Source organism: Poecilia formosa, unplaced genomic scaffold (assembly GCF_000485575.1).
Source record: "Poecilia formosa unplaced genomic scaffold, Poecilia_formosa-5.1.2 Scaffold147, whole genome shotgun sequence".
NCBI classification, from domain to species: Eukaryota; Metazoa; Chordata; class Actinopteri; order Cyprinodontiformes; family Poeciliidae; genus Poecilia; species Poecilia formosa.
In genome coordinates, this window is record NW_006800086.1 from 1,542,574 (window position 1) to 1,558,071 (window position 15,498).

At 42.6% G+C, this 15,498-nt stretch overlaps 1 protein-coding gene across 3 annotated transcripts in view; it reads left to right on the top strand.

Annotated features, from left to right (window-relative positions):
* The window catches only part of arhgap46a (Rho GTPase activating protein 46a), a 52,787-nt gene that overhangs the window by 15,326 nt on the left and 21,963 nt on the right, over positions 1–15,498 (top strand). For 2 of the 3 annotated variants that reach the window (XM_007563426.2, XM_007563427.2), the window contains exon 2: positions 7,771–8,280. In XM_007563426.2, coding sequence (XP_007563488.1) covers positions 7,771–8,280 — 510 coding nt within the window. Of the gene's footprint in view, positions 1–7,586; positions 7,665–7,770; positions 8,281–15,498 lie in introns of those variants that run through there. The other variant, XM_016677089.1, reaches the window with a different exon arrangement.

The window sequence follows — 15,498 nt, forward strand, 5'->3', positions numbered from 1 at the left end:
GTGTCAGAGTAGGAGCTTCTTAAAGACACAGAGGCCAACTTCAAGCCGTCAAATTGCAAACTCAAATTTCTTTTCAGTCATGTTTCATATATATGGCCTTTTTATTACAACTGAAGGTAACAGCTACTGGATTGTGCTATAAAATCCCACTATGTGCCTGGAAAATACATGATGCTTCCCTTAAGAGAAATGTCTTTCAGGATTAGTTGGGTTATGTCTTTGATTATATTGTACATTTATTTTAAGTTCAGTCTGTTTTAGCTTTTCCAGAACTTTTGAACTTTTCCAGAAGAATGGGTATTTAGGAAACTTAAAAGATGCCTACAAATCAGTCAACTAGACAAAGTCATACAAAAAAACAAACAATCCTTCTGGAGATTGGCTGATTAGGCAGTTTTCTTGATCTTTTCTTCATTTGCATTTACAAAAAAACAAATTGCAAGGCCCCAAAACAGCAGTTTTTGTCTGAGTAAGGTGAATCCTTACAAGTCAATTGCATACAGCGTGACATTGTGTAGTTTAAACAACTGAAGGGACTGTTCTGATTTTTCAATCGGGACTAAAAAGCAACCAGCATTTACAGAAAACAACTCTTCAAAGGCTCCTCAGAAAGTGAAGAAGCATTGCTGAATACAAGCTGTGCTGCGGGTGTCCTGCTCCCTTCTCCCTCTGACACGATAGGAATGGGAGGTGTTAAACAAAAGCCCCAGAGAATGTGTGCACGGCAGGTGCAGGACGTTTTTCTGTCATGTGAGATATGTGCACTCTCCCCTCTCTCTGGATTGTTCCGGACATCTGGGGTGGTGAGTTGGACCCCAGTCACGCATCTTGCACCTCATCTCAGTTTTTTTTCCTGTTTTCCTGCAGGAGCAGCTCTGGCTTTTGCCGCCCCTCCATTTGGCTTTGCGGCCCTCCTCGTCACGCTGCGAAACAGAAGCGAGGCCCTGGGCCCTGCGGCGTGTCGGGTTTACAGTTACAGCTACTGGAACTGCTGCCAAGTGCTCTGTTGTCGGTCCATATCTACGCTTCATGCTTTACAATATTTAGATAAGCGCGTTGCTTAGCAGCCACCCTGAATAGACTTTGTACATGCTTTATCCATAACCAAACAGAAGTGTCGTATTTTGGCAGATCGTGTCTTGTGTTTCATTCACAGGCCTCTGCATGCTTTGTTTGGGAAAATAACTCAGTAGTTTTTCAGCATTGCACAATTTAACTGCTTTTCTCCGTGTGGTGAGATGATTTAACACTTCTCCCTTTCCCTGGAGGCACCATCTTATTTTTAAGTTGGTGTCTGAGCAGAAATAGGAGGCAGCTACTCCTGTAAATACACCGGTAAAGGGTGGACCCCTAGCACTTGTTGCTGGGCTCGGCAATTCAGGGTGCTAAGGTTTCCTGGATGAATGGCGAGCCCTGTGTGAGCGCTCCGCCTGCCTTGGTCCATCAGGAACAGCTCAGAGTGGGCTGTTTGTCAGAGAAGGTTCTCGATTACCTGGCAACTTACTGCCTCAATGCTTTCCTCTTAGTCTAGGTCACTTTAATCAAACTCTAGTTCTCCTTTGAAAGTCTGGTTCGTTTGGGGAGGTGTGAAAGCGCCATCGAACTCTGGTGCAGACTCTGGTCCGCCTAAAAACCCAGGTCTCGGTTCAGTTGGAATGAACTCTGTGGTGGTACGAACGCATATTTGGACACAAGCAAACCGGAGACCGCTCCCAAAGCATGAAAAGAACTACAGTGCAAGGCATTCGGGGTAAAAGCAACCAAAACAAACACAGGTGTCTTGCGCTAGCGGGAGAAATGGATTGTGGTCTTTTACCAAAGACAAAAGAGAAATCCTTCTGCTAAATTCTGATGCTACTCCATTTTTATTCACATTTTTTGCGAAGGAGGAAGTTGCGCTCCTGTCGTCTTTCAATGATTTTTGTGTTTCCTGGAGTAACTATTGGTGCAGCGCCACCACTGGTGAGGAGGGGAACAGGTTTCTCAATTAGTTTGAATTGTTTGACACGATTCAGTGTGAAAGCAAAACACACCAGCGGAAAATGTAACAAATATTGCAATTTTCGTCCCCAAAGGAACCGAGTCTACTGGACTTTCATGTGTGAAACACGAACTCTCCAACAGCCCCCTCTGGGCTTTGTCAGAGGTGTCCTATCCGTACATCGCAAAATGCCAGAGTGGCAATGAAGCAGAAAGCTGCAATTCAGCCATTCCTTGATGATCTGATTAAACGCTACCGCTGGAGTTCACTACGCAACTCTCTGCTGTTTCTTTCTTTCTTTCTTTCTCTCCTTGTTGAACTCATTGGTATTCAAGTTTGTTTGAAACCCACAACTGGACAATGACACATGGTTACTCGTTGCCCTATTTCCAGAGACTGCATTGTCCAGTCCTGTATGTTTACAGCTACTGGGAAAAGTGCCATTTACACTTTGGCGTTGGCTTCGAACAATGGGGCAGATTCCATGTTCTGTTGTTTCCCTCGCTCTGGGAAACTGCCCTCGTTCCCAGTTATTTTTGGAGCCGATGGTAAAAATCTGTTTGATGTCTTATGTCTCTCTCAGAAAGCTGCTGAGATTGATATGATGGTGGGGAAGGTGTGTTTAGTCTCTGTATCTTTTAGTCCTGATGGTGGATTTACAATTTGACCAGCTTTATTTTTAGCTGCTGTGGAAAAAAAAAGAGAGAAAAAACACGCAGCTGAAGCGTCTCCTTGACCCAGTTGGGAGATAGAAACCCTTGTTTCACACCACAATGAAATGGACGCTGCATTTCTTCCTAGCGTTTCTTTCTTGTTTTGGGAAGTTAAGACACGAAATGTTAAACCAGCTCTTTATTCAGAGAGTTTCTGAAAGAAGAGAACGGACAAAAAAACATTTCCATTCCCAATCGTTGGAGTGAAACAGAAACCGGTGTGCTTCAGCTGGAGTTTCCCCTCAAGGTAAATCAGGTGCTGTATTCATCAGTCATAGGACCGCATGCGTATCAAGTTCATTTTAGATCAATAAGAAAAAAAAACAAAACATTCCTGTCAGAGCTGAACTTCAGCGAGCTGGTTGCAGACTGCATTCCAAGCCATTTATGAACATTTACAGCATGAAGCACATTATGTGGAGTCCTCAGCTATTCTTTCATGTTTGCCTCTCGACTCAGACAGACTGCCTACCGCTGAGGCAACTGAGGTTAATTTACATGGTGTCATGTGCAGTCTACATACACAGAGTACTATTTACAAGTGCTATGCAACAAAAACAATTTTTCTCTCTCCCTATTTTTTTGTTCTGCCTTGTTCATGAAGTATATTAATGACTTGTTGTTACTTCAGCTGTTTCACAACAAGATGTTCCTAAATTCAAATCTCAGCCACAACCATTTTTGTTTTAACTTTGCATGTTGTTTTCAGCCAAGCGTTGATTTTTTTTCTGTGTTCTCTAGCTTCCTCCTGCAATTGGTATCATGCAGGAGGAAGATTTACTGATCCAGATCTTTTATCTGATCTTTTTTTTTGTAAAGCTTTGACCTGCCAATACTGATTTAAGCAGATTCAAAACCTGACAATCTAATCAGTTCAAAATTTATGAGCTCCACACTTTGAGTTTAGCTTCACCTTTGATGTTTTAAATTAAAAAGAAAAAACTGTAAAAACATTCCGCTTTCACAACAACAAAATCTAAGTAACATCACAATAAAACAAGCGGTTTCCAAACTGTATACAATAATGTCTCTCTTCATTGAACTCAAGAGGTTCAGTGTGCTACATAGAAAAAGAAAACTGCAAATTATTTTCTACTGAATCCATAAATGCCATCTCCAGGTCCCTTCTGTAACTTTGTGTCATTGTTGATGAATTCTGGTGTAAAAGTTACTTAACTCTGATTTTCCAGCGGTTCTGGCACCGATGAGCGATCAACTGATTTGGATTGTGAAACATAAATTTGATTGGTGATGTACAGACATCTGTTTGCTGGTATTCCCTGTTTGTTAAACTCTCTCCAACCACTAGAATCCTTTACAAAAACACAGCAAAAAACAGTGGCAGGATCACTAAGTGGATGAGTCGTTTATAGTGATGTAATGGCACAGCATTGGCTTGGCCCTCGGGTGGTGGAAAAGCAAATAGTTTGTGTTTTGTTTTGTTTTTTTTGCTGTTTTTTTTTTTTTTTAACGGAACCAGTGAAGAACTGGCTGGTTAAATACTGGAACCACTTTGGTGCAAAAGCCGTACAATGAGGCCCTTTAATCAGGGTGTACAACCACCCTTAAGTCCTAGATTCGTGTATCTAAAATTAAAGCCTTAAAATGACTTAAATTCATTTAAAAAATGCAAGTTGTCCTTAAATAAGTTAACCATAGGTCTTAGATTTTGTCGTGGCAGGACAGTCTTGTATACTCAGACTTTATTAAACTTTTCTAAAGTTCAAGTCACCTGCAGACATCTTCACTGCATTCTGCGATTCCCTTTAATTGAGGCTACCAGTAGCTTACTGCCAATATACCCTTGCTAGCTGGCTAGCTTTTTTTATCATGAGTAAGTGCAAATTTACCCCAAATGTTTTTTTTTTTACATATCCATCGTGCTACAAGTCTTAAATTTTAAATTTCATTCATAATTTTAAAAGTCTTACATTTGAGTTGGTGAAACCCTGTTAATGAACTGGTGACCAATCTACGCTGTACATCACCCCTCAGATGGAACATCGTTGAGGTTAATCGATGCAGCAATTTAGTTAAAATATAAAACACATTTAATCCTGTTTTAGGTGAATTTGTTAAAGGCTTTTGCTTGTCTTTGCAGTTTTTCCTCAGTATTAATTTCAGTCTGAACACTAGCCAGCCTCCCTACTTATCTTTCCATGTCAACAGAGCCCAGCAGGCTAGCTCTCAGCTCTAACCGCTGATTATTTACTCAAAGGGAGCCGGCCTTTGCGACTGACGCAGCCTGCGCTGCTCGGCTCATCAGCCACGTCCCTGACTGCTGACCCCCTGAATCCTGCTTTCCTGCCTCCTCTCTTCACTACAGTGGACATTTGAGGCATTCAAGGGACAAAACTCATCCAACACGTTGCTACTGCTGCTTGTCGAATAGATTCAGACTTTCCCTAGGCAGAAAGTGGTGATTAGCCCAGCTAAATGTTGTTGAATGCAGCTGAGCTTCTTAGTGTGGGAGCGCCTCATTTAGAGACTGGGAGCAATAAAAGGATAAAGGCTCTGGTATGTGTGTGCGCGTGCGCGCGTGGGGAGATGTTGACTGTTGACTTCGCTTTGAATGGCCTATTATATTCCAGGCTTCCCAGCCATTAAGTGTTGCGGCTCTAATCAGTCTGCGAGTCATCTTCTAATAGTTTGCTCTCTTTGTGGGACCTCTGAGTTCGGGGGACGTCAGACGTTACGCCCAACAATGGCAGCTTGTTTTTGACGCTCATGTGCCCCCTTGCCACAAAAATGTAGCTTTCTTATCGAGTCGTCAGAAAGTTGGAGCCGGTGTGAGGGAATGAAGCAGATGGCTGCCCAGCGGAGAGCCCAGAACCACATGGGAAAGCAGAGCGTGGAAGGCTCCTATGTTCCTCTCCGTGTTTGCTCTGCCTTTACCTGGATGTTTATCAGGGAGCGGGAGCGCCCCAGGCTGCATCTGGCACCCGATTAAACACAACTCCATATTTAAAGCGCGGCGGAACAGGTACCACAGTATTACTCAAGGCGTTCCCGTTAAAACAGAGAACAGCTGTCGTTCCCAGAGTGGGTGACGGTGTAAATCTGGCAGGGCTGACTGGCACCAGTCTTCTGTGTCTATTTCTGAGCCCAAGGTTTGAGCACACAAGCGGAGACTTGGCACGAGCTCAAGGAGCGCATATGTGCGCTTGTTGGTCCACACTCTGATCCACGCTAAGCTTCTTGCACCTCCTGAGCAGCACAGGTAGCCTGGACAGCAAGCCTGCAAACAAAATGACAGAGAGGAGTCGAGGAGGTTTTCTTCCTCCCACCCAGAGACTGGGAAAGCGGCCAAATATCCAGCAGATTCCAGTGACACCAGTTCATCCCCACAGGCCTGTTCTGCCTGTGGGGATGGAGCTGGGGCTGGAGCTGGGTGGGACACAAAGGAAGAGAAAAGGAGCTCGGCCTGCCAGGATCTTCAAGTGGTCATTGTGAGAGAGGAGAGCAGATTATATGTTGGGTGTTTGGAAGCAGTCCTCTGGGGGTGACCTACACATCGCCTCACTGAAGGACTTCTCCTTTTTCCCACATGAATAGGGCTGGCTTTTTTTTTTTTAAATGTATATATAAAGGCTTTCACTGGTGAACTAGATCAAAGGAGTCTAGAAAATAGTTTCATGGCCTGGATACACAGCTCTCAGTGTTTCCATGCACTTTATTTTTATGTAGATAAATGCTTATTAGATGTTTATTTGATTATTGTATTGGAAGCCTTTGAGTCTTGTTTTGTTTCTTAGACAGTAGTTGCATATTTATTCATTTTGAGTTTGTTTTGGATTTTGAACATTGCTTAACTTCACATTTTGCGCTTTCCGGTACTTTCTAAAAACAACTCAATCACTTAAAAAAAAGAAGAAGCTGCTTTTAGCAATAAGTTGATATTTTTGGTGAACTGAAAATGAGTCGTTTCAAAAACCTCTGGATTATTAAGTGACGATAGACCGGCACTATGCCGTCACCTAGCAACCCCAAAACCCAGCAGATGACGGAAAGGTGTAGCAGAGCACCAAAGTTTCTCTGCTTTTACCCGTTTAAGCTTTTATCCTCTGTCATGGATTACAATGGATTTGGAAATCTTAGACCGATGAGGTCTAACATAAAAACGAGTTTTACTAATACTAGCCATCTTAATGATGTTAATGTCATTTTAAAAATTAAGCTCTTTTACTTTTTGGTTTCTCGCACAGTGAGACGGCGCCTCCATATTTATTGCAGGAGGCCTAACAGGGATATTTGAATTCCTTTTGTACCTCTAATGCAGCTTTTAAAGAATCATTGAAAATCTGCAGTCATTTCACTGGACACAAAATTCTTACTGGTTGTGCTTCAGACATTGTTCTTGTGACTTTCACCTGTTGAAGAAACTCTTAAAGCCCAATTTAAAATGTGGTCTCTGCAAAGTTGTTTTGTATTTAGACCTAATGGTGGAACAGTCAGTCCCAGGGTTTTAGGTTTTTCTGAAGTATGGTAGAACTATAAACTGGTTCAGACCTTTTCAGCGGCGTACTTATCTCCCGCCCTCCCTACATATCTCCTTTTGTTTCCTGCGCCTCCTCCCTCCCAGCGTTTCTTTTGTGTCCTGCCTGCATTGTGCTGAATTGGCGGTTGCAGACCACTCTGATTGTAGTTGAGCTCTGTGGTTTCTGTGGCGCACCCAGAGCGCGTGGGTCTGTTCGGGCCCCGCCGACTCCACGCTCCGGCTTCCTACCGACATTCCCACCTGTCTCCCGGTTTGAGGGGAACACACTCCATCACTCTACATCCCCACAGTTCAGAGATGACATCACTGAAAGCTCACACTCACACAGATGGATGCTTACGGGGAGCACAGAAATTAAAGCTCTTGCCATATGGACACGTGTGTTTTTGAACCTCTCAGCCTGCCAAACGGCGTGACTTGTTTACCGCCTGTCCAGTTGATTAGTGCTCAGGCGTGACTGCGACCTCTAAAGGTGGATAGCGTCCCATCCTTGGATATTGTGTGTGTGTGTGTGGGGGGTTTGTTTGTTTTTTTTTTACCAGCTGGTAACTCTTTTATCTTGATTTGTTCCTCCTCAGCTCTGATTGGGTGGAGATCCTGGAGCCTCGCTCCCGCGAGCGCATGTATGTCAACCTGACCACGGGCGAATGCGGCTGGGATCCCCCTACCGGCGTTCCCGTCCGCCAGGCAGACGGCAACCAGTGGTGGGAACTGTTTGACCCCCACAGCGGCCGCTTCTACTACTACAACTCTACAGGGCGCCGCACGGTCTGGCACCGGCCCCAGGGGGCCGACATAGTGCCCCTCTCCCAGCTGCAGGCCATGAAGCGGTGCAGCGACGCCAGGAAGGCCGGCGGGGCGGCGGAGGAGCACCACCACCGCTCCACCACCGGAAGCATAGGCAGCGTGGGGAGCCAGGGACGCCGCACCCCTATGGCCGAGCGGGACGGCGACGGCCCGTTGCCCAGAGCCCCAGAGCCGTCCGAGCAGAGCGCCAACTCCGAGCCGGACCCGGCAGCGGGCGGCCGAACCAAAGGAGATGGTAGCAGCTCCGAACACGAGGCGGAGGACGGCAAAGACCCTCAGAGGTAAGCGACTACGTCCGACCAGGTTTTTATGTGACCCCCTAGATCAGGGGTCTGCAACCTGAGGCTCCACAGGGGCTCTTTAGACTGGGGATGGCATTTATCCCAATGTATTGTGGTAGTATTGTGATAATTATAAAGTAATAGTAATTATAAAGTAACGATGGTGACAAACTATTTATTGCTTCTTGTTTTAGGCTGTGACTGCATGAAACGGCATTAACAGCCCCACAGACACAAATCCTGCTCTTGGAAAAACAAACCATTTGTTATGCCTCTTTAGGACAGCAGTCACTTAGAAATGTGTGGTTTTTATTTGACTTCTCACAATAACTTCATTTAATCATATTTTAAAAATTATGGATATTTATTGACTCACTCACTGAACAAACAGTAGAGAAAATGGTAAAACTAACAATCCTGACAAGACAGTTTTTTTTAAAACATTAACTGGATTTTATTTTGATGGCAATAAATCATGATAATACAATAAATGCCTACCCTAACTATAGACCTAAAAGTATAGTTTTTCTTTATTTTAAAATCTCAAAATAGAAATAAAATGGTGGTTAAAAATAACAAAAATATCCTGTCTATTTATCTAAAATTATAATTATAACTTGTCCTTTTTTTCTTCAAAATGCCATGTAACATTTGGGTCTCTCAGCATGTTTCATGTAGCTCGACTGAGAGTCAAAATGGCTCATTTGAAAGCTTTAAAAGTAGCTAACACCTGCTTTAGATTCCAGAGGGATTCATAAATAAAACCTTCAAGGTAACTATTGTGTACTTAAATTGTATTTTAAGTTTTAATTTCAAGTTCAGTATTATTTATTTATTGAAGTTTAAATGCAGAGGCAGTTGTTTATTGACATTTATGGGTTTTATCAATAGATTCTGTCACAACCGGCCCTTTGAGGACACTCATGATCCTGATGTGGCCCAAAATGAAAATGAGTTCACCACCTCTGCTTTAGGAACTTCTGCTGAGATTTGGTTTGATCATTAGAGGCTCGTATTACCAGAGGACCGTTGAGGAAACGCGATACCGATCGGAGCATATGTCACCGCTGCTTGTAAAGACTCTCAAATGCTTCTGTTGTGAGAATTTGCAAGATTGCGTTGACTTTTGACCATCTGGGCCAGACTCAGACTGCTTTCTTGTTTTCTTTTTCACTTATCTGCGCATTCCATACATCCCGAGTTTCCATACGATCGCCTGTGAACCGTGCCCGGCCGTTTGAGCAAATCGCTACCAAATGGGGGGGGAAACGGTGCGCTATATTAGCGAGCACATCATTTCCCCCCTTGCGCTTGGGTTACTGGTGCAGAACGAGCCCTAACAGTAAGTCATTCAGAGACCCCGTCATGCGATCGCCGTTGCGGCTTCATCTAGACCGCATCTTTCCCTGTCCAAGTCAAATACCAGACATACCACTTCTGTTTCGCCTGGCGCACGGCCACCGGGGCTATCTCAGTGTCCCTCTGTGTGCTGACCAGCGCTCGGCCCGGCTCGGCTCCAACGCACTGCTCATTTCGTTTTCCTTAAACAAATCCAGGCTCCAGGCCATAGAACGCTGTAACCCCTCTAATGTGCATGCATGAGAGGCATGTGAGAGAATGCTGTGGTGGTTAATAACAAACAGAGCCACCACATTCCTGCTGCTTATGAGCAAGGCTAACCCTGAAAAGTTTTCAGAGGTTTTGTCTTTGAAAATGGATTACTTTCTTCTTCTTACTGGCTGGCAGCTTGGATCTGCTTTGTATTTTATTTGGGTGCTGCAGAAAGATGGTTGAGGAGTTAAATGGTAATCTCTGGCTGATGGGTGGCATTGGTGGAGGCGGTAGGGCAAAACAACATCGCCAGCTTTGAACGGTTCAGTCAATCATCCAAAAATGGACCCATAGTCATGCTAGCTCTTGCTAAGCACCAGTTTGTTGTGTTGCTACTGAGACAAAACTCACTGAAAAATGGAGCTATCCAATCCCTGGCTCCCTGCTGAGCCAGAGGAAAGAGCAGCTTTCATTGGTAGCTGGGGGCAGGCTCATGGGGAAAAGCAGCCAATCAAATTGTTCTGAGGTCTGCTTCTAAAAATATGGAATCTATATTCACATTTTAAAGTCCAAAGTAACCAATCAGTGCCACACTTTTCAGATCATTTGCGAAATGATTGAAGACAATGTATGACTTTCTTTCACTTTAAAATTATGACCTACTTGATTTCCCATCAAATCCCATTAAAACACATTGAGGTTTGTGGTTTGTAATGTGATAAAATGTGAAAAGAGTCCTAGAGGTATGAGTTAACTTGCCAGCACATTGCTACGGAGAGAGTTTTCACTCTGGGGTCCCACACTGCCGCCCTCAACCCCCCGTGACTCAACCTTTCCCAGAACCTTTTTCTGTCTCTCCTTTAAAACAATAGCCAGCTGTATTCCAACACAGAAAGCCGAGGAGCCTTTAGCCGACAGGATTGATACCCTAATTAACCATATGGTCCTTCACAGGCTCACCACCCTCCGTCTCTCAGCAGGTAATTGGAAACCACAAAACACCCACAGAGGGTGGAATGCGTAGGCCCAAAATGGCTGAAATTGAGGCTTCGGAGAAGGTTTGAGATGAGCCGGTTGTTTTCTACTTCTGGTCATCGAATGTTTGCTTGGAAAAAAAAAAAAAAAGGAGCTGTTTCCTCAATGTTTTTCTTCTTCTCTGTATTAACTTTTGAGCTATTTCGGACATGTCTCAACTTGTTCCCGTTTCTTGTAGCGCAGTGGAAATAAAACATTAACATCTGACCTTTTTTAGAAAACAATGCTGCCCTGTGTGGAAACAGGACTGTCCTTTATTTTTGTTTTAGGTTATGACTAAATGCGTTCAGAATAGCTTCCTGACAGCTTAGTTTTTATGAAAGTCTCTAAGCTGCACTCGGCGATGCTGCTTCCTTTCTCTTTGTGGAAGAAAGCTCACACCTGTATTTGTGTTTTGTTTTGGGTTTTTTTTTTAAACAATGCTGAATCCAGTCACGTGAGTCTGCACTTGTGTGGCTGTCTGTCTCAGTGCCAGATCTGTGAATCATTGACCGAGTCTTATCACATGTGCAGGGAAATTTCTGTGCGTTTCAAGAGCAGCTCATTAGGGAAGTACCGTGAACTCCTCGGAGAATCGGGATGGAAAGTGTCAAGGTCTTACCATGACGTAGTAATGAAAATCGATTAAAAACGAGGTGGGAAATTCATTAGTCTACATGGTATTAATGGGGTTAAACACTAAACATAACCAAAGACTTATAGGGCTCTCTGTTTATGTACATAGTGGCTGGGTGTGGGTGTGTTCCCATGCAGCTTTTTAGTTGCACACCTGTAGGGTTCGTCAGATCACAAAGACATTCGGGACGGTTGACTGCCTGCTTTAAGTCGACCAGAAAGCGACTCGAAGTTTACGTGAGCTCTGTGGCTTCTCCTTTGTCTTACGCTGCACCCTGAGGGGCAGCGTGGACCAGTAAGGCGAACAAAAGGTATTTTCGAACACAGTTCTGCCTCAGGGTGAACTGAAAGCTTCCTTTTTTGTTGTTTTTTTAGGAAGTTTACGTATGCTGCCATGAGAGGAACAGCATTCTGTTTGCAAGCAACCTCTAATTTATTCCGGTAATGACCAATCAAAGCAATTCACACCATTAGTCACTGACAAGTTGCATTTCCTGTTTTGGAGTAGCTGAGTTGTGAGTAGTTTGTTTCTTACTGAGCTGCTTTACAGGCCGTCTGCTCTCGTAGCCAAAGCTACACATGACAGTAAAGCCGGTTTTAACATCGTTTTTTACTTTTGTTAGTTTTTAGTGGGACAGTGTAATTGAGTGATTTCTGAAGTCAATTTGGTTGTACTACTACTACACAAGCCAATCACAATTATTAATAAATCAATGAGTCGCATAGTAAATTAAAATGAACTCGATCATTTCCATTTGGGCAACAGTTATTGTTAAGAAGATGCTTCCCTCTAATATTGTTAAAAAGCCGCCATTTTGAGAAAGATTTGATGCCCACTACAAAGTAGCTAGTTCGCACTCTGTGCCACTTTTGCCTGAAATGCAGTTTTGGTTACCAAGACGTCATAATCCATTTTAATTTTTGTTTTGGTTGTTTTGGATATTTTTAAATGCTTTCCAGTTCCAGTGTTAAACAAGGGAGTTTTCAGCTTTGATGGAGTGTACTTGGATCAATATGTCATCATTATTATTATTAACTGAAAATGGTTTCAAAATGTCAATATTATTGTTTATCACAATAATTTCTTGTCCAGCAAAATTTATCATGACGGATCTAGTACTAGATTTTATTAAGGGTTATCAGAGTAAAGGGGTGGAATACATATCTCAACTCTTCAGACTTTTTTTTTTTTTTGCAAAGAACTTGAAAACAATTTTTGTACCACTTTGATTATGAAATAATCCATAATACATTCTCTCTCTCTCTCTGCCCGTCTGACTGTCAAACATCACTAGTGGCTTAAAAACAAAAACATCAGGAAATGTAAGGACTCAGTCAAGCTATTTTTGTGTTTAACAAAAATCAAAAATAGATGAAAATCATGATTTATACATGATACATGACCCGTCATGGGTCAGTTCTTAAGAGAAACCTTTTATTTTCAAATTTGAAGACTGCAGAGAAACTTAAAAAAAATAAAAGTCAGGAAAACACCTGACTGATTTACAGGATTGTTGATAACTTTCTGTGACGCTGAACGAGCGCTTCATATTCCGTTCTTCTGAATTACGCCACGGTGAACCAACCGTGACTCTCTATTTCACTTTCAGTTTTTAGGGACTCTTCAAGGGAATTTTGCAAACAAACCCTTCGCACCAAAAGCAAAAGTACTCAGAGGAACCCAAACAAACCCTCTTCCTCTTACGCGCTTGTGAGTAACAGGCTGTGAGCCATGCGGGCCAAATCACTGCTGGGGTTTATTTAGGAAGCGAGGGCGAGCTTTATGGGTAAGATAAAGATTTTAATGAATCACACATTCTGTCGGCGTTTCCTACAGGAGCAGAAGTCTTTCATGCTTTTTAATGTGCCACCAGTCTGAGGACGTACGCAGCGTTTTTAACACACGCACACGGGAAGGATTTGTTTTATCTTGACTCTGCTGGTGTGGTAAGGTCTTTGATTCCTGATCTTTATAGAGGCCGTTTTAAGTCTGCTCTTTAAAAAAAAAAAAAAAGGAAATCTTTGCCTCTTTTTTTCCACTTACAAAAAACCCCTACTTGTTGAGTTTATGGTTCTTTACATTGGTCTCCTTGAAGTCATGCTTTTCTTTCCATTTTCAAACCTTTTTTCCTACACATCCCACTTTGTTCTCTGTATTCCACATAATTGCGAGGTTTTTGTCATCCTCAAAAGATCGATTGCAGACGTGCCATTTATCCAAAACCTCCATTGTTTCAGCTCCTATTCAAGGCGTTTCTGCAGTAAACCGCCTCACTGTGATTCTGGGATGTGCTGGAGTGTGTGTTTTTTCTTAAAGACCCGACGGCACCAGGTTACATCTGACCTCAGCTCCGACCCCTTCGAGCGACTTGCGCCTTCAGAGCTGGTCTATTTCTGCGTACCGGCGTTGGTGTGTTTCTGTTTTGCTCTCTGATTACGTTTCAGCGAGCAGACGCTGACTACGGTTTCAGCAAATAGTCTATTATTGGAGCTGCTGAAAGAGCTGCAGATAAACTTTCAGATGGCAGAGGCTGGTCTCCGTGGTACTGTCCAGAGCCGTCCCGTGGGCTCTCCTTCGACCCAGCCCGTTTCTCCTCTCGACTCGGACCCACACAGCTGCTAGACGTCTTGGCTCGGGGGTGGGAGGTGTGTCTTTTTTTCAGCTGTTTGCGGGACAGCTGGCTCTCTGTTGGTCTCTGACAGGAAACAGGATGCTATCAGCTCCCCCTAACAACCCTCAAACTTATTAATATTCTTTTTTTTTATGTCATTTGGTATTTCAAAAAGTGATTTCTAAAAAGAAAAATTGGCCTTGAACGCTGGCCAGTTGGTGCAATATTATCTTTAATGATTGCTCTGTCTTTGATTTCCTTCCTCCCCGTGGATCACTGATCCTGTACTCAGAGGTGTTTGTCCAGCAGCAACTCTGTCTCTATGACCTCATTTCCTCTTCCTGTTCTGCCGATGTTAATAATAACCTGTTTTTGTTACCCCACTGTTCTCGTCATATTTAGGAATTTCCAAATCCATATTCCAGTCCTGCAAAGTGACTCTGCTAATGGCTTCTCCAAATTTATTTCAGTGAGAATTTTCTCCCGAAACTGAACTACAGAAATACTGTAGTGTTCAAAAGAATTTATGATAAAACGAATAATAAAGAAATTATTGTGAAAACCAATAACATTGTTATTTTTGAGACCATTTTCAGGTAATATAATGATAATGGCATAATGATGCAATAAGTTTTCATTTTGTGAAAAACATCTAACACTGGAACTGGAAGACCTCTAAAATAAATATACAAAATGACCAAAAACCATAAATGAAATGGAAATCAAAAACATACCCACAACCAAAATCATTAATAAAATGGATTATGTCTCTGTAAGCAAAACAGCCCTTAAATTATTGAGCTCATTTTAATTTATAATGCGATTAATAGATTTATTGTTCACTGCGACAGGTTTTTTTCCCTTCAGTGGTGGCAGCATCGTGGCATTGGGATGCGTCTCTTTAACAGAGAGAGGAGTGGATAACAGCTGTGGGTGTTGTGGAAAAGTTTTCTTTATAAGAATTTTGATTTATTGTTAATAAATTTCACTTAATACTTTTAAAAATCTGACTGAAATGTCGTTTTTGCTATTTTCTTCACTCTTTATTCCATGAGAGCATCACTAAATATCAGTAAAATAAAAATATATATATGATTAACTGAGGTTTTTATGTGCAGTTCAGTTATGCAAATCACAATTCTTTAAGTAAGGGCCATTTTGAAAAAGAATTATTGCAACATTGCCGCAAAATATCGTGATAAAATCCTAAGTCCATACTGCCCACCAGTAGTATAGAAATGTTAAACATTCAGAGGTGAAATGCTTTTCAAAGACCTTCTTTGGGATTTAGAGGCACCAGAGGATCTGAGGCTAATTGAAATTTGCTGACAGTTAACCTGATTTGTTGCTTCAGAAGCAATCAGATTACCCCATTCAGTGCCAGAGGAGCTCTGAACTTATTTCA